The 19794-nt window shown below is 36.7% G+C and overlaps 1 protein-coding gene across 1 annotated transcript; it reads left to right on the top strand.

Moving 5' to 3' along the window:
• Positions 1 to 1044: 1044 nt before the first annotated feature.
• Positions 1045 to 6206, top strand: LOC126756804 (protein brown). Its single transcript, XM_050470202.1, has 8 exons — positions 1045 to 1752; positions 2905 to 3137; positions 3290 to 3442; positions 3523 to 3953; positions 4037 to 4231; positions 5147 to 5252; positions 5317 to 5875; positions 5939 to 6206. Exons 1-8 carry the CDS (start codon positions 1620 to 1622, stop codon positions 6124 to 6126), a joined length of 1998 nt encoding a protein of 665 aa, XP_050326159.1. The 5' UTR covers positions 1045 to 1619; the 3' UTR covers positions 6127 to 6206.
• Positions 6207 to 19794: the final 13588 nt, after the last annotated feature.

Here is a 19794-nt window from a genome sequence, read left to right as displayed (position 1 = left end):
AAGAGTTGATTGAGAGCCTCGGACAGAAAACTCTCCCTCCAACCTACCCCTTGAACTTCGATCCATCCTTGAAAAAAGCTTACTGTGTCCGGTTTCTCGCAGTTTGTTAGCTATCTTCGCAGCAATGTCCACAGGTGCTCTATGTAGAATGCTGTTAAGTACTATAGTTGGAGTTGTACGTAGTACATTACTGATGCTAAAGGGAGCACGTTCTAGCTGTTTAGCGACTATGGGTTTATCAAGTGCCTTTCACTAGACAAATGCATCATAGAACAATATTAGCTTAACCACGGTTTCGTAAAGCGAAACTTTCGATTGCATAGACTCGATTATCTTATGGATGGTCCCATTGACCGGCTGTTTTATGTTCTAGAAACATTAGGAGATTATTTTATCTGTTAATTTGATCACAATAATTAACAAATAATATCTACTCTTCCACTTTTAAGAAAATATAATTAAATTTGACTTCAACAACTAAAATAAAGTGAAAATACTCTCCATATCAAAGTTAGAACTTAACTGATTGTTGTCACTTAAAAGCTCATTTGGTGGTATACCGAAAATTTTTCTTTATAATATTTTGAAGAGTGACATTAAAACCTCTTTTTTCTAATATACATATATTGAGCTAAATAGATAGTACTAAGTCGTCTATATTTCCAGTGAAGTGAACGTTTCTGGCTTCATTTAGAGGCACCTTGGCAAATCAAGTATATATAAATAACTGTGAAATGAATTTGATTAATAAGATCTGTAGCTTAGATATGGAAAGTTAGTGGTTTCCCACTGGTTACTAAGGCTCCTGATTTCCTTGTCAGAAATAAGAAAGAAACTTTAACTTTGCACGCTGAAAACTCAAATCATCAACCACTCAATACTTGACTCCCACTCAACGCATTCGTCGCCAGCCGCTTTAATTAAGACACCCACTAACAGCTGACTACCGGCACTAACTTACCAACATTGTGGGCTTGCATAGGTTAGCAGCTAAATCTAAATATTCTGTTAGCACTTACTCATAGATTATAACCTAGATACATTTTCATACGCCACTCACAACCTCATTCCTGCTGACAATCAGTTGTTGGCTGACGTTCGCGGCAAGAAGTCGCAATTAAGTTTACGGCGCGCATCCAAAACTTCACATTTGATAAAATTAAATATTTAAATAGCTTTAATTACAGTGCTTCATATAAAACAATAGTAGTCCTAAAAGTCATCTACAAGTACAAATAACTTCATAGCACTCTTGTGATATTTACATCAAAAGAAAAAACACTTTTCACATCCATCAAAATCCATTCAAGTTGTTAGGCAATCTGTGATGCTGCAGGTGTGAGCTAAGCTGTCCAAAGTGTCTGCAGTCTTTTGTGGAGACTTCTAAATTGAGTTCAAAGATAAGAAAGTGCAGCTGATAAGCAACTGTTTTGATATAAGTTTAGTCTTTAGTGAGACAAATTCTTTAGATAAATAAGTTGTTTATGCAAGCATATGTAAATATTTGAAAAGTGAGCATCGTAGACTAAAACACGTTTCTTCCATAAAGTGTCGAACGCTTTGAGTTAAATATATATTTTTGATTGTGTAACAAAGAAGAAGGTGCTTGAACTTCTAGAATGTATGAAATTCCAAGTAATTTGTGTTTGGAGTGGAAAAATCTTAATTATCATGTGCCATCGAATGAACAAAGCAATTATACATTTTGGCAAGAGTGCCGGAAGGTTAAGGAACTGCGCATACTCAAAGACGGTGAGTTGAAAGTAAATAGTATGTATATTAATATCTTAAATTTATATTCTATCTAACAAAGTGTTTTGTAAAATATATAAAGCAGTAGCAATCTCAAATTTGTATATATTTTTTTAATACAGGCTCAAGTGCTTAAGTACCCAAAAGCTTTATGCAAAGTATTAAATAATCCAGTAATCTATTTATGGAATTAAAATTATAATCACTTCTTTTGTACACTGCCCAACATTTTTTTCAGAAAATTGTATTGTTATCAAAATATTATACACATACTTGAATTCAGGTGATGTTTTATCAAATGGTAGCATTTTTGTAGCATACATTTAGGGCTGCAAGTTTTGGGTTAGAATTCATAGTATCAGGTATAGGCCAGTTGGCTTAGCAGAAGTGTAAAGTGCCCACAATGTTGAATTATTGACTTATAGAAAATAGCTTATGGCGTTTCTTGGGTTTCCTCGGATAAAAACTAGCCCTTTTTCAATAAATTTTTTCTCATGTAAAAAAAAAATAAATATTTTATTAGAATTTTTTATTGCTACAACCAAAAATTTTGAAATTTTCGGCAAAAATATTTTTAACTCGGCCATTGCGACGCCATTTCCTGTAACCGCTCGGAAAAAAGATGCGCCCGCCTTGGCAGGATAACTCCTTAAAGGATCATCTAAAGTGAAAAAATACGTGTTTTAGTTAAAACTTTAACTTAGAACTTAGACGAAAGAAAAAAAAATGAAAAGCGGATTTTTGGCAGACTTTTTCAGAAAAAAATGAAAATTTCAGTGAAAATTTCGCGACAATTTTTTATTTTTTCAAATAGTTATAATCGAAAAAAATCATTCTTCGAAGTCTTTAGGAATTGTATTTCAAAGCCCTGTGTAAAATTTCATGTAGATCGGTTGAGTTGTTCTCGAGAAATCTTGCCAACCGACTTCAAAAACAAAGTTTCGAAAAAACGCGTTTAAAGACGTCGCACTTAGCCTAGCTAGCCTCAAGCGCGCAAGTTCTCAAGCTCAAGTATTTGTGAAACCATTTTTCCGGTTTAATAACTGTATTGAATTATGTATATAAACAATTTTTATTTAAGAGTATAAAATTCAATAATATTTACGAAACTCAGTGCTAATTTATTTAACTGTTTACATTATCTCAATATAGTCAGTGGCCATATGAAAACTGGCAATTTAGTTGCCATATTGGGTTGCAGCGGTGCCGGCAAGACCACACTACTTGCCGCCATATCGCAACGTTTGCGAGGTAATTTAACCGGTGAAGTCGTATTGAATGGCGTGGCCATGGGGCGAGATGAAATGACGCGCATATCGAGCTTTTTACCGCAATTCGAAATCAATGTGAAAACATTTACGGCCTACGAGCATTTATATTTTATGGTAAGCACCTGGGGGTGAAACTGTACACATACATATGTATGTACATACCATACACCTCTATAGTTGGTGAAAAGCTCACCGCATACTAATTGGATTGTGAATACCTGTTGCTATTGTTCTCTCACACAAACATGCTCTCTCCACCCCTACAGTCGCACTTCAAAATGCATCGTAAAACGACGAAAGCGCAGAAACGTCAGCGTGTCAACGACCTATTACTCGCTTGTGGCCTACGAGATGCGACCCATACGCGTATACAATCGCTGTCGGGTGGCGAACGCAAACGGTTGAGTCTGGCCGAAGAGGTACGCATACTATTTACATAGACAGCTTACGAATCAGAGATGAAGTACAAAAATAAACAATAATATTTACGCACTTGTAGCTTATCACCGATCCACCATTCATATTCTGTGATGAACCCACCACCGGTTTGGATAGCTACAGCGCTTACACGGTGATTAAAACGCTACGTCATCTATGTACACGTCATCGCGTTACGAAACATTCACTCACGTCGGTCTATGGCGAGGACTCGTTTATTACGCCGCCCAGCAGCAGTGAGCAAAGCACGAGTAATTCCATTGAAATGGAAGTGCTGCAATCGGATGAGAATATTTTCGACTCGATTAAGGAGATACCCACACTAGGTGTGCTCAACAATAGTCCCAATGGGCGACACAAGAAAGCTATCATCTGTTCCATACACCAGCCGAGTTCGGCTGTCTTTGAACTCTTCACACACATTATACTAATGGATGCGGGACGCGTTGTATATCAAGGTAGCACTGATCGTGCTTTTCAGTTTTTTACCAAGTAAGTGAGCATTTGTGGCGGGGATAGCTTGACAATTTGAATGTCAAAACTAATATTTTTTGTATGTGTTCTTCGTTTCTCAGTTTAGGTTACGTGTTACCGCAAAATTGCAATCCAGCCGATTTTTATTTGAAAACAATCTCCGATGCGCACACACAAGGCAAGGACGGTGAATTGATCAAAACGAAATATGAGAATGAGACATGGGGTCGTTATTCGGGAAGTTGGTTGTTGGCGCGCTCCTACAGTGGCGATTATTTGTACAACATTAAAAATTTGTGAGTATGACAGTTGATTTAAAAATACAACGACAATTTAATGTTTCTAATTGAGAGGTTACATGAGTTTCCTTAGGTAAGAGCATCCTTTTTTCAACAATTTTTGTCTCATACGACAAATGATATACATATGTTATTAGGATTTTTTAGTATTACAAACATACAGCAAAGAAATTTTTGGAAAAAAATATTTGAAACTCAGCCATTGCGACGCCATTACCGATGACCTATTGGGAAAAGGGTGCCTCCGCGTAGTTCAAGCATCTCCAAAGTGACCTGTTTACGGAACTCTTTTTGAAAAAAAAATTAGCTTATCGGGACGAGTCGAGCAAGAACGCGTTCATACCCAAAATATCTACCAAAATCATTTCAACGGAATCGCGAGAGATGTCGAGTTCTCTTGCCATCTCTCTAACACTTGCCTGACGGTTTTTGAAGCACCATATCCTTCACTTTTTTAATATTTTCAGAGAAGAGAGAGAGAAAAGAAAATTATTTTAAGCATGTAAATGTACGGTTTAGACAAAGGAAGTTAAGCATGGCTTGGGAAATCATAAATTTATTTGTCGTTACTTGAGACACTATCCCTAACCACAATACTGATCTAAAGAAAATATAGGTCTTAATGATCGGCAGATGACTGTCGAAATTTTCATGCGAAGTCAATTTTTATCTCTACATATATGAAAAAGAACTTGGTTTTCGAGATCTCTACATATATTTCAGTCCTTTCGAGTACAATAAATGATTAGAAATTAAATTTGATGGACTTGGTATAATTTCTTTATTTTCTCTTTGTTCGAATCTTTTAAAACTTTTCCGGACCTTCCATATATTTTAAAATTAATATATCTACTTATATAGTACAACTTTTGCTTTGTCATCGCATTACTTAATATTTTGTTTAAATTCCAGCAAAAAGATTCGTTGGATCTACCAAGTTTACTTGCTACTAATTCGATTCATAACAGATGATAGTCGAAATATAAAGCGCGGCTTTATTTCACTGGGACTCTTCATGGTATTTCAAAATATATAGTACTTTGCTTTACAAAAAGTTCTGTATTAATCAAATCTCTTTTTAGATAACCTCAGTGACTTTGGCCATCATGTACTCCGGCGTGAGTGGTCTGACTCAGACATCAGTGCAAGATATTGGTGGCTCCATATTTATGTTGTCCAGCGAAATGATATTCACTTTCTCGTATGGCGTGACCTATGTCTTTCCCAGCGCACTGCCGATTATGCGACGTGAAGTGGGCGAAGGCACCTACAGCCTTTCCGCTTACTATGTGGCAGTCGTATTGTCCTTCATACCAATGGCTTTCTTTAAAGGTTATGTTTTCTTCTCGGTTATTTATGGCACCGTGTACTATGCAAGAGGATTTATGTTATTCTTGACAATGGGGCTGGTGTTGGGTCTCTCCGCTGTTACGGCTACCGCGTATGGTCTTTTTCTGTCGAGCTTCTTTGAGACCGATACCATGGCTACGGAGTGTGCCGCACCTTTTGATTTGATATTCCTAATTTTTGGTGGCGCTTACTACAATGTGGATTCCATACCATATCTAAAATATTTTTCGTTATTTTTCTATTCCAATGAAGCCTTAATGTACAACTTTTGGATAAATGTGGATGAGATTGGTATGTAAATTATATTTGTAATACAGTGTGAGTTGGAGCTCAAAATTTATCTTTCTTTTTCAGTTTGTCCAGAAAATCTGGATCATCCTTGCGTACAAAATGGTGTTGAAGTCTTAAAGCGTGGTTCTTTCAAAACGGCCGAGTACACTTACTGGGTGGATTGCTTGGGTCTTCTGGGTTTGGCTGTCGCCTTCAATGTAGTGGCTTATTATTTTATAAGAAAGTATGTAAAGAGAAGTGGTTACTATTAGAAAAAGTAGTAAATTTTATAGAGACATTTGTTGGACAATAATTTTGTAATATAAGTAAATGTATTTCATTTGCAACCCTATTATTTTTGTATGATTGTAATGAGATTTGAGATATCTTAAAAATTCAATAGATTATGTTTTACGATATTGTTGTTCAATTAAGAAAAACACAATTTAATTATTCAAAATACACTTTATTATTCAGTATAATCTCCCTGAACATTAATACACTTGCTCCTCCAATCTCTGAGAATCCGGAAGGTCTGCAAAATACGCTTCAACAGCCGTTATGACCTCTTCATTTCATGAAAAACGCATGCCACGCATAAATTTTAGTTAGGTAACGGATGGCGAAACCGAATTGATTTTTGAAAAATACTTATGCTAGGCCAAATAGCATGCTATCACAATTGACATCTTATCAAGAAGTACAACATAAGAAGGTCGCGAGAGCTGTAGTAGCTCTCTAAAGAGATGTCAGTTTCTACTTTTATATTGCAGTGCGTTCTAAACAATCCTAATTTGACCTAGATTCTGGGTCAATCTAGTGGGAATATTAAAAAAACTTACCATACAAAATGGGGTTTAAGGGTTTATTATTTAGAAAACTGTAAGGCTTTCATTGGAGAGTTTAAAAACCTATTAGCTTTTCTATCTTTAATTCGAGTAATCAAATTTCTCAACAGTGAAGCTAAATTTCGTTACGAAACATGGTTTTATGTCTATAAATAAAAATGGATCGAGTTTAAGCGCATTTAACGAAATTTTTGAGTACGGAAGACCCTTCGTATACAGGTATGAGTAGGATTTATTGAAAAGGATACATCTTTGGCCGTGACAACGTTATGTTGGGTTTCTACGCTTCTTTCTATATTTGGTATATTAATTCTTTACACATACATATGTATATGTTTGTCGCTCATATATGTATGTTTGAATTCGCTAATTTTTTTGAGGTTAAGGGCTATTGCCCTAAAGTGAGTAAAGTCATTGTTCTTACCATCGTATACTTCACCACTAAACTTCATTATCCACAAACTTCTGGAAACTAAAATGCTCGCTGCTACAAGGAGCAAAATTTAATTCGATTGCCACTCCTCAGCTCCGCAACTATTCATCTGTCTCGAAACTAGGGGTCGTGGTGCAAGCTGAACTTTCAGTTCAACTCAAATAAGTGTTTGAGTTGCAACAGTGTGACTAACTAAGTTTTTAGTGGAGCTGTATGATTGCGTCTATGAAGAATAGTTAGTTGATGAAAAAAGTATACAAAAAAGAAAATTCATATTTCTAATGAATGTTGTTAGTGTTGTTATTACCCATTTGCAGAGAGCTGAAAAGTCAGCGTGAACAAAGTTTGCAGACGTTATCGATTCTTTGTGCGTCTGAATGAAAACAAACGAAACAATGAAACGCTTTAGAATACGAAAATTGCATAAATTTCTAGCTCAGCAAGTAGCATTGAATTCTTAATATACCTAAGTATATATGGATGTAACTAAAGAATAGGATGCACCATGTAGGGAAAATCTACAGTTTGTGTACCATGAGTTAGTCATTCAATAACCTTAGAGTTGACGAATCCTTGTTCGAAGATGCAGAGTAGATCCTTGATTATCATATTTCTTAGAAAAGAATTAATCTAGATCTAAGTTTTTTTGTTTTAGTATAGTTGGTACTGCTTTTGGAACCAATACCCCAAGATTCTAAAAATTTAATAGTTGAGAACAAAGTGTCTAGATGATTCCAACTCGATTTTCATACTACTTTGGTAATTTGCGTTCGACAAGATATATATAACCCCTTGCGCTCCACTTTCGGCCAGCAGGGCCTTGTAGCCACAGAAGTTTTGATTTTTGACCAGCCCTTGTCAAGCTCGGAGGTCGAAATACCCACTCGTTGCCAATTTGATGAAATTGGGGTAAGAGTCGCCTTTTTAAGAAGCTAACCGTTTCAGAGATTCCGCTGTTACCGCGCTGTTTTGGGGGTGATAGTTTTTATTCATCAACTATTGTTAACTTCATATCTAAGCCGTCTCCATTTCAATGTTCGTTATGTTTGAGCTTTATCCCCTTTTCAATAAACTTACATCCGAAAACAATCACAAAACTTTAGAAATATTCCCTTGTTCCTCTAGCTGATCACCAGGATAACCTCAGAAGACAGGTTGTCCAGACGCTGAGCCCAATTTCCTGCTGGAAACCCGAAAAGCAACCCATGTACGTAAATATAATAGAATACATTTATTACTTATGCTCTTACATTTACATATGTATATATGCATGTACTCACTTTAGTTTCCAAATACATATACATACTTAGCACAATATGCTTTCACCAATAAAAGTACAAATGCAAGCGACTAAACTTTTCCTTGTGTCAATGAGCAATCCAACTGCTGCCATTCGAATTCAAACTAACATAACTCAAAGAGTGTCTCTATGCTAAGGAGCATACTGCCATCGAGAAGAAATCATCTTAACCAAGAAGCTGCAACTAAAAATTACTAATACCAGTGAGCTCACAGCATCATCGACAGCGCACAGCAATACGAGTAGCCTTGGAACGTAAGGATAACAAACTGGGTGGCAAAATGCTTCGTTTACATGGCTGAGTCGCTTAGAGAATCGAAATCTGCACAAAAAGTCCTTCAACCGTACATATGCTCATATATAATATATAGAGAATAAATGAACTTTCGTCTGTATGATTGTTATTGTGCGAAAAGTTTGTGACCTCTCCGACGCCTTGCTAGTGCTTGTTAGGCAACTAGTAGTGAAGACTAGCAGAATATAAGCAGAAATATGTATCGGTTTCGTAGATACATTAGACTGGTGGGGAAATAAATAAAATTTCCAATGTTTTAGAATTTAATAAGATAATATATTCGAGTTTCTAGGAAGCTGAAGGTCATTTGTGCAGGATAAGAATGAAGCTCAAAAAATTTTTTGCTCTGAAACTCTAATATTGATCTCAGTATTAAATTGAGACAATAAAGATAAATTCTTGAATAAAGATTCCAAACAATATCAATAGCAAATGTGAAAAAAAATAGTTTAAGAAGGTTATAAACAAAAAAGGAAAACATATTTATTGTGAATTTGGCAGTTTGGATCACTTTGGAGATATTGTTTTATAGTGAGCTTATTTGGATGGCCGGTCATAGGTGAATCGCTGGTAACTGCAAAAAATATCAGCTAATCAGAGGGCACACCCTTGGGAATCAGTTGGGTTTCCATTGGCATCTCACCTTCTAGCTCCGAATCAATCGACCTCATGGGTCGATTATTCGCTCCTGTGCGACTGCAAGATTCTTTTGCACTAGACTAGAACGCAAGAGATCTACTTTAAGTAAAGTTCTTCTTGCCACAATCGTAGGAACTCTTACATTGCCCAATAGGCATTCTTATTGCATGAAAATGAAAATATTGTCGTTAGCAAGTTGTTCAAGTTGTATGGAGGAGGATGAGTTGGAAACATTCAGGCACTTTCTTCTCCATTGTCTAGTCTTTGCCAGACTTGGGTTGAAACATCTCGGCATTATTACCTTCGGCGAATCCGGAGACATAGCCCAAACTGACATTAGCCGTCTAAACAAATTTTCGATAAGCTCAAAGCGCTTTGTCGACTTGTGAGGGTCTTGATTTGAGGGATTTGTGTACCACAACGAATCGGCGTCCTAAGCTGTTCAAGTGAGATTCCTGTTAAGATAGACTACTTATCCTAACCTGACTTTCGATAGTCCCATTTTCCTAATACTTTGTAATATTTTAATTGTTTTATTTTTGAAATTTTATAAAATTTATTAAATAAATAGTATTTGTTTTCTGGTCCCAAAAATGTGGTTAAATAATAGTGTATCACTAGAAATTTAAAATTGACGAGCATCTTAAGGAGTATTTTTCGACCAGCCTAATATCACATAGTTATAAATGTGGAATCTTATAAGTTTGTATGTATATATGTAAGTATATAAGTGTGTTCATCAACAAATAAAGATAAATGAAATACGAATATTTCGAATTGTTCTGTTCACATTCTGTGTTGTTTTGAAACTGAACTCAGTTTTTCAATTATAACTTTGATCGAAAAAGGACAAAAGTACATACTACAAGTATAGTATAGTGGTGATTCTTATGCAATGTGACTACACATAGTAGCACATGTTAGTCAAACGAATAACTGCTTACCATACTTACTTGATTTAATGTTTAAGAGGCTGGATGGTCGAGGTGTGTAATTGTTGTAGTAAGCTGTGAAAGTTATTTTTCATATTTTGTTGAATTTTGTGTAATTATTTCATAAATTTTGTAATAAATTAGTAGATCGGAAGAATTATTCAAATAGAGTGGCTAGTTGGGTGAATAATGTGGCAAATTGTGAGCTTATGAGATAATACATTTAAAAATAAGAAGTAGCCTGAGGTTATATCCGTATGATATGCTGATATCAATATTTTGATGTAGAATTATAGATTATCGTGAAATACTCAATAGAATGGACGACTTAGTAATGAGTATTTTTGATATGGACATTTCTAATAAAACCTTCAGATTTTTCCATGACTTGAAATGCTTCATTTTACTAAATTTTCGAAGATATCTACGATTGTCCACCATATTTTAACAACCTTATTCACAAAAATCGATGACGATGGAGCGGACGTTCCAATGCTCGACCATGAAGAAGTTCGAATAGCAATTACCCGTCTAAAGAACAACAAAGCGGCGAGGTCGATGGATTGCAGGCCGAGCTATTCAAACACGGCGGCGAAGATATGATAAGGAGCATGCATCAGCTTCTTTGTAAAATATGCCCAACGATTGGAATTTAAGTGTGCTCTGCCCATTCCACAAAAAGGGAGACTGCATAATTTGCGCCAACTACCGTGGGATAAGCCTCCTCAACATCGCATATAAGGTTCTATCGAGCGCATTATGTGTAAGATTAAAGCCCACAGGCAAAAAACTGATTAGACCTTATCAGTGCGGCTTTAGGCCTGGAAAATCTACTATCGACCAGATTTTCACGATGCACCAAATCTTGGAAAAGACCCTTGAAAAGAGAATCGACACACACCATCTCTTCGTCGATTTTAACGCTGCTTTTGATAGCATGAAGAGGAGCTGCCTTTATGTCGCTATGTTTGAATTTGGTAATACCGTAAAATTAATAAGGCTGTGTAAACTGACGTTGAGCAACACCAAAAGTTCCGTCAGGAACGGAAAGGACCTCTCCAAGCCGTTCGATACCAAAAGAGGTTTCATACAAGGCGACTCCCTACGAGCGACTTCTTCCATCTACTCCTGGAGAAAATAATACGAGGAGGTACCATCTTCTATAAGAGTGTACAGCTGCTGTCGTACGCCGATGATATTGATATCATTGGCCTCACGACTACGCTCTCTCGTCGCTGTTGACAGTCATAACTTCGAAGTCGTTGATAATTTCCTCTATCTTGGAACTAGCATTAGCAGCAACAACAATGTCAGCCTCGAAATCCTACGCAGAATAACTCTTGCGAAGTAAAGTCTTCTCTCGACGAACAAAGACCCCGCCCTGCTACATGATGCAGAGGTATAGACGATGACAACATATATGTAGTTCAGCGAATTAAGAGACTGCGGCTAAGCTAGCTAAGTCATGTCGTCCGAATGGATGAAAACACTCCAGCTCTGAGAGTATTAGACGCAGTACCCGCCGGGGGAAGCAGTGGAAGATGAAGGTCTCCACTTCATTGGAAAGACTAGGTGGAAAAGGACAGCGAAAAGGAAGAACGATATCACAAAAAGTGCTAACAATATGAAATATCTGCTAGTACCTTGGATAGTGCTACGGCTTTAAGGTCTAAAGGAGAAAGCACGGCCAAAGTTGAACTGAGAAACCGAATCGGTAAAATCAAGAGAGACAAAATCTTCGAATTTCAAGAGAAACTTGCAGTTAGAGATGTCGAAAGTTTTTCTTTGAGATACCCAATCAATAAACTCGAAGAAGGATAAATCTTCGGACTTTAAGGAAATTCTTAGGTTTGAGCTTTCGAAAGTTGTTTAATGAAATCACAAATTAGTAAACTTGCATTTTAGGGAAATCTTGAGTTTTGAGTTTCAAAAACTTCTCTGTAAAATATATATTAAATCAGTAAAATCGGAAGAATACCAACTTAGGACTTTGAGAGAATTTCATGTGCAGAGCTTTCAAAGAATCCTCCCACTCTAGACAATCTCATGATATAATGTCAAGTGGGCGAACTTTAAGCGAAAATTGTTTTGCCATACATTTTGTTCTTTTTTTGCCTTGTCATAAAAGTATAAAGTGGGGAAGTCGAACTAGGTTAGAAAATATCAATTCGGAGTCCGCTAAATTAGATTATAGGAGCTTCACATAAGTTAAATTAGATCGGGCGGGCTTACATTAATTCGAAACATGGATCAATTTTTCTTAAAAAATTTTTCAAATCAAAGCTCAGTAATCAAGCTTTCATAGCACCTTCATTCAAGCGATCAGTATAATATAAAATATTGGCAGATTTGCACATTAGCATTCATTCTCTTGTCATACCTTTGACAAACGAGCACGACCTACAATCCACATACATACTTACATACGAACATACATATATACATGCGTACATATTTACACAGTTGCTACAATTCCATTTTGTGCATTGTGTGGTAGACAGAATGTTGCTAGTTTACAGCTGCATAAATTGCCAGCAACATGCCGTGCAACAAATGCAACAAAAATATGTAGGCTAACAAATGCACATACAAACATGTGTACATACTATATACGTATGTATATAGTTCAAATGCATTGAAGCATACATACATATGTCAGTAATAACATTGAACACGTGCTGCTGCTCCAATCGCGAACGATGTTGTTCTTGCTGTTGTTGTTGGTCAAATCGCGTTCAGCGCATTCGTAAGAATTTCGGAATTTCGTCTAGTTGATTATTGTTATGTCATGTTTTTGTTTTTGCATTTGCTCCCATGTCTGCCGGTGGGCCTCTATATTGTTGGAACCAGTTTGTTGTTGCGCCTGCACTGTTGGGGCATGCATGCGCTGACGGTGTGTGGGTGTGCGTGCCGCTGAGTCATTGTCGCGTTGCGAATTTTTCAATTCGTTGATTTTTATTTTGCCGGTCTTTTGGTTATATAATATATTTGTGTGTTTGTACGTCTATTTGTAATTGTTCGTATGTATTTGGTGCAAAATGCGTTTTTTGACTTCTTTCGCATTTTCAATGTTCTTCCAGGTAGTATACATAGAGAATATGTTATGTGTATTATGAAAGGGAAAATGCTAATTTTACTTTATATAAAATATTAGTTTCTTTTTTCGGGAATAAGTATTTGCGTCTCCCTATAAAGTAATCTCAGTTAGTATCAATACTTATAGATGAAAATACCAATCAAGAAACTAAATAGGCAGAGAAGAATTGGTGGTTTTTTGGGAAAAGAAAATTTATTATACATTTCCGTATTCAGATCCATGGAATAACCATCTGTGCAGATTGCAGAAACAGGTATTTGTAGGTAATAATTTTTAACTAAATTGATTATACGCTTTCGTAAATGGTTTTGGTTTTTTCCTCATAATCCATTATGATTTCCATAACCTTTTTTGGCCTTACATTGTAACTTAGACAACAGAAATGATCATTTACATATACCAACCCGAATTCGGTAGAGGGCGTTCCTGTCTAACGAACGAGCAGCTGGTCAGTTGTCTCCGAGCACCTGGAGAGTCAGGACAAACATTTTCGCGCGAAGTGTTTCTGTGAGTGGTGCAAGCCGAAAATGCAGCGTATGTTTGACCAGAGGTACGCGAATACATTCTGCGGGAAACTCGGTAAATATGCGACAGAGTCGTTTGATATGAGCAAGCAGGATTACCCAGATGTTGCTTTAGCAAGAAGTGGTGTGTTTCGGTGGCGCCAGGCCTTTTTGAAGAGCCAGAGATCTGCGACTTCGACAAACACCGACAATGTGACTCTTGTGCGCAAAGTTTTGAATTCAGACCGTCGACTAAGTATTTGTTTAATTGCCCATGTGTAAAATTTATCAAAATCTGTGGTTCATGTCATCAAACGAAGGGTTAATCGGGTCCAACAAGACATGGCAGCCGATTGGAAGTTGCACAACGGCAACGCCACTGCTTACACCATCTTTCTTGTGAACAGCTACCTAACCAAGGCCGGAATCCCAACGCTTTTGTAGCCGCCCTACTGCTAAGATGTGAGCCCCCGGACTATTTAAAGTTTCCTTGCCTGAAAAGGCCGATTAAAGGGGATTCAAGCAGCATGCACCGAGGCTCTCAAGGCTATTCCGGAGAATGCCTTCCGTGACGCCTTCAATGCTTGGAAATCGCGCTGGCAGCATAGACGCAGAAGGAGCATATTTTGAAAGTTTTTAAAGAATTGTAAGGATTGGTTTAATAAATTTTTTCAAATCGACTCAATCCTATTGCTTTCCGTGAAAAACCCTGTATATGCTGTATATATAGATATTCTATCGTCTCGATGTTATTACAATCGATTTGTTTGTCAAACAGTTAGATAACTTCATGAAGCTATGAAATCGAATAATATTTGACGGGCAGTGATTTATAAACCTATAACAAATTGTGTTTCGACAGATTTTTCGTGAGTTGTAGTTTGATACCATAAATGAAGATACGTAGGTCCAACATCCAGCACGTAGTGTAGAATATATAGCAGCCGTAGTTGAGAGTGTACACCAAGACCATGGAGACTCGATTCGGCGCCGTACGCAGCAATTCAGGCTAAAACATATGTTGAAAACAGTTTCTCTAAGAACTGAAGCTACTCGACCTTTCTAAGCGGCATCGCTTCGTTCTAGGGGCTCTTGAAAAGATTCAAGAAGATCCGACGTTTTCGAGCCAAATTTTTTCGCTGATGAGTCCCATTTCTTGCTCAATGGGTATGCAAACAAGAAAAATGTCCACATACGGGACGAAAATCAACCTGAATAAATTTAAGGGCTTCCATTTCATTCAGAAAAAACATAGGTTTAGTGTGGTTTGTGGGCCTGTGTTACATCGGCCCATATTTTTTCAAAACTGATGTCGGTGAGAACGTAAACGTCAATGGCGACCATTATCGCGCCATGATAACCTCACATACCATCCTTCCCACACATCGCATCATTCAATGGATTTATTGAGAGAATACTTCGGATAATAGTATGCAGATAATTTCATGTTTTGGTCCGGTCAATTGACCACCAAGATCATGTGATATCTCACCGCTAGACTTTTTCCTGTGAGGATATGCGAAGTCTAAAAGTCTATGCTGATAATCTCGCTTTTACTCTGGCTTACCAGTAGAAATGCTCGAACGAGTTATCAAAAATTGGACTCAATGGATGGATCATCTGAGAAGTAGCCACGGCCAACATTTGAAAGAGATTATTAAAAAATAAATGCGGAACATACTACAGTGATCAAATTGAAAAGTGAATTTTTAATTTATACTTCGCGTGTTTTTCGAATCCGTGATGTTTTTTCTGTAAGTTGGTAGTACTGTTAGTGATATCTATGCTAAATTTCACGTCCAAATATTCATTAGTATTTGAGATGGGCGTCGTTTTGTGAGGCTCTGAAAGTGAATTATTCGATTTTATTGAACAAAGAAGTGCGATAATGCACCATCTCATACTGCATTGGTTACTCGTGATCATTTCGCCACATTTTCAACTAATATCGTGCCGTAAAATTCGCCTGATTTAGTAACTTCTGGCTATTCATAACTCCGAGGACACCCGGACTCAATTGGGTATATCTGAATTACTGGCATGATGGATTATTGTTCCAAGTGCTATGATGTCTGGAAGATTCGTTGGGATAAGTGTATTGCAGCGGGAGGGAACTACTTTGAAGGAAATGAAATAGACAAAATTCACCTTTCAATTTGATCACAGTAGTATGTCGAAAATATCGATAAAATAATCGAAATCGTCGTACTCGATCATCATGAATGTTTCGATTGCTAAAGAGCTAAACGGTGCTTAAAAAATCGTTTGGAAACAAATAAGGCTGGATTCAAAAAAAGATCGGTGTATGGGTGCCACACGAGTCAACACAAAAAGCCCCACGGGCAGCTGAGTTGCAAGAATATTAATTTAAGGCTGATGATTACAGGTAATGAAAAGTGGGTCTTTTACGGCAATGTCAAGCAATAACGGTGATCAAAAGTTCAACCGTCAGAAGGAAGCAATCGCCCACAAGAAACCAGCTTTGGTCAATACGAGAAGAATTATGTTCTATCAATGCCAGGCCACACACATCAATAGTGACTTGCCAGAAGTTTCGGGAGCTGATTTAGAAGGTGTATCGGCCTTAAAGTCCGGACCTCACACCAAGTGATTGTGTTCCTGTCTATGATGAATGATTTTGAGGTTAAAAAAATGCTTCTCTAGTGCGGACCGAACGTCCCAGTTTATAGCCAATAGAGACGAGGGTATCTAAGAGAGTGGTATTATGAAATTCCTTTCAAAATGGTAACAAGCTATCGGAGATCATATTATTCTAACTATTCCAAATAAAATCTACTACCTCCTCTAAAAATTAGGTATAAGTATATGGTAATAATATTGCAAAAATAAATAAAAGAAAATTTTGAGTTCAAAACTATTTTTTATAATTTCGAACTAGAACCTTGATCAACAACTACTTTTGGTGACGCACTACAATTATTTATTGAAACTCTAATATGTGCATTCTGCTTCGTAATATCTAGCAAATGTGCAGTGCTATGCTAAATTAAATAAGTTTTTCCTTTTAATTTGCTGCCACTCGTTTCGTATGACTCAAGTTACGCCTTTTTTCACAGTCAACCAATTTGATCGCCAGAGCTAATTACTCACTTTAATAATAAACTGCCATAACAAAAAATACAATAAAGCAACAATAAAACAAAACGAAGAAGTAGTAAGAGAGAAAACTAAACAAAGTAAGTAAGTGAATAGTAAGAACGGCTTCAAACAGCAAAGCAAAAGTCTCAAGTTGCAATGCCGCAGCGCGATTGAGTAAGGAGAAAAATTAGTTATAAAAAAAGTTGTTGCTTATTTATTGTTGTTGGAAAGCTATTAGTCCATATTTAGCATGCCTAGTCGTAAGTTTACTTGCGAATATACGTACAAGTATTCGCTAAGATATATGTGTGTCGGTACATGCAATCTGTTATTGCTAGTACTGGCTGATTGGACCAAGTATGGGCGGCTTGTAATGCAATCATATGGCGTTGGCACCGTTATTTTCACATTACTGCCATTATTCAGCGATCAAAATATACTTACAAATGCTGAAAAGCTCTCAATTTTTCATCCATAAGTATTCTACAAGGGTTGGTATATGTTAAAAAGGGTGATCCATTTCGAGGTTTCATTCTTTGGCATTTATTTTTTGAAAATTATGTATCTCTTTTAAATGTTGACCGCGGCTACGTCTCAGATAGTCCATCCGTTGAGTCCAATTTTCGATGACTCGATCCAGCATTTCGGCTGGTAACTGGCGAATGACACGGGCGATGTTTTGTTTTAAGGTCTGAATCGAAGCCGGATTGTCCGCATAGACTTTAGACTTTACATATCCTCACAATAAAAGGTTTAATGGTGTGATATCACACGATCTTGGTGGCAAATCGACCCGCCCAAATCGTATTATTATTATGCTCATCGAAGTGTTCTTTCAATAAATCCATTGATTGATGCGATGTGTGGGAAGTGGCGCAGTCTTGTTGAAACCAAATGTCGCCGAGATCACGAGCTTCTATTTCAGACATCAAATAGTCGGTTATCATTGTGCGATAACGGTCGCCATTGACGGTTACGTTCTCACCGGTATCATTTTTGAAGATATAAAAGTATGGATCAATGTTTCCACCGGCCTATAAACCATGCCAAACCGTCGTTTTTTTGGATGAAATGGCAGCTCTTGAATTTCTTCAGTTTGCTCTTCGTCCCCAATGCAGCAATTTTGCTTGTTTACTAACCCTTTGAGCCAGAAACGGTACTCATCGTTGAACAAAATTTGGCTCGAAAACGTCGTATCTTGTTGGAACTCATTGAGCGAAGCAATGTCGATTTGGAAGGTTCAGTTCTTCGACAAGCTGTATTTTGTACGCTTTTAATTTAACCTGTAAAGGACTACCACAAAATTGAGGTAAATTAACCGCATGATTTGATTTATGATGAGCTTAAGATTTTTTATTGATAAATGAGAGACTTGATCCATCCATCAGAGTTTTGGTGGTATCGGTACCAATATACCAAACCGAATCGATAAATAACAAGATTTGCTCCTATGAAATTTGACCTCCATATTTGAATTAGTGTGTGCGGGGGAGCTCTTTATTTACGACGCGAAAAGTTCGTTTGGCGGGTTTTTCCTCGGGAAAGAAATAGAAGCAGATTTAATTAAATTATGTTTCCAATAAAATCACGGCTACGGATTCGCTTAATAAATATCTATACTAAAATACGAACAAATGCAGTTTTTAGTGTCAGTAAGGGTCAAATCTGATCAGAAGTAAAACCATTCCAGTGTAATTGCTGAGAGAAAAAAAGAGAGAGAGAGAGAGCGAAAGAGAAAGGTGACAAGTGTCAGATGGAGGAAATTCCAATCATTTAGTTCCAGTAGGATTAATCATTTTGAAGGCATGAACTTTAATTTTCTATATTTAAATACATATGTATATATATGTATGACTAAGTAAATCAACATAAGTACGTGCAAAATGGATAAATAATGTAAATTTACACAGTAAAAAATCTTTTCCATTTTTCCCCTTTACTATATTTTATTTTATATATGTACATATGTATAAATTCGTCACTTGTTTGCAAATTGTAATTAGATCTTTTGCCGTTAAACCGACTTTAGCGCTGCCATAACTGCAAATCGACACCAACCGTCGGCGAATTGACGCCCTAGTAATAGTGATTAGTGTTGGAATTCGTGGGTGCGGCAGTCGGTGATCGCTGTTTACACTAAAGCTACTAAGTGTTAATGAGGATGTGTTCACGCCTACAAGTGCACCGACATTCATATTATAAATACATATATACATATAAGAGTGTATAGAAACTTGTCGGTATTTACTTAGTGTCAAGTTCGTCTTAATTTAAGCCACTTAGATATCGGCTTGTTTACCTAATACAAACGTACATTCTTTACACGTAAACACATTTCATTCTATATGAAATTCTAGTCATAGCTTTTCTGTGGCTACTCACAAAGCAATTGATCTCGAGTGTGAAGTTTGTATTTATTATCGTAGCTACTATAAGGTATACTATACTATATGTATTTGACAAGACTTTATACATTTCCATACTAAACAATAATATTGTAATGTCTAAATAAAAATATATATGAATATTAGGTATTGATGTCTAAGATACATTAGTGAAATCAAAGTAGCAGAGTGCAATAATGTGTGAGTCAAGATTTCCAATGGAATTTCTTCCCAAACTTTGAAATTATATCTCTTTGGAACCCTATTTTAATTTTTTTGATACCCTAAATATTTTATTTTCTTAGTTAGAGGAGTAAAAGTTCTGGGTTCTGAGGCATTTCACTAAACAACTTGAAACATTCCTACAAATTACCTGGTTAAGCCTAAAAAATTGGTAGACATACGATAGC

The sequence above is a fragment of the Bactrocera neohumeralis genome, chromosome 4 (genome assembly GCF_024586455.1).
Source record: "Bactrocera neohumeralis isolate Rockhampton chromosome 4, APGP_CSIRO_Bneo_wtdbg2-racon-allhic-juicebox.fasta_v2, whole genome shotgun sequence".
NCBI lineage: Eukaryota > Metazoa > Arthropoda > Insecta > Diptera > Tephritidae > Bactrocera > Bactrocera neohumeralis.
Note: the sequence above shows the minus strand (reverse complement) of the source record. Positions and strands in the feature narration are given on the sequence as shown.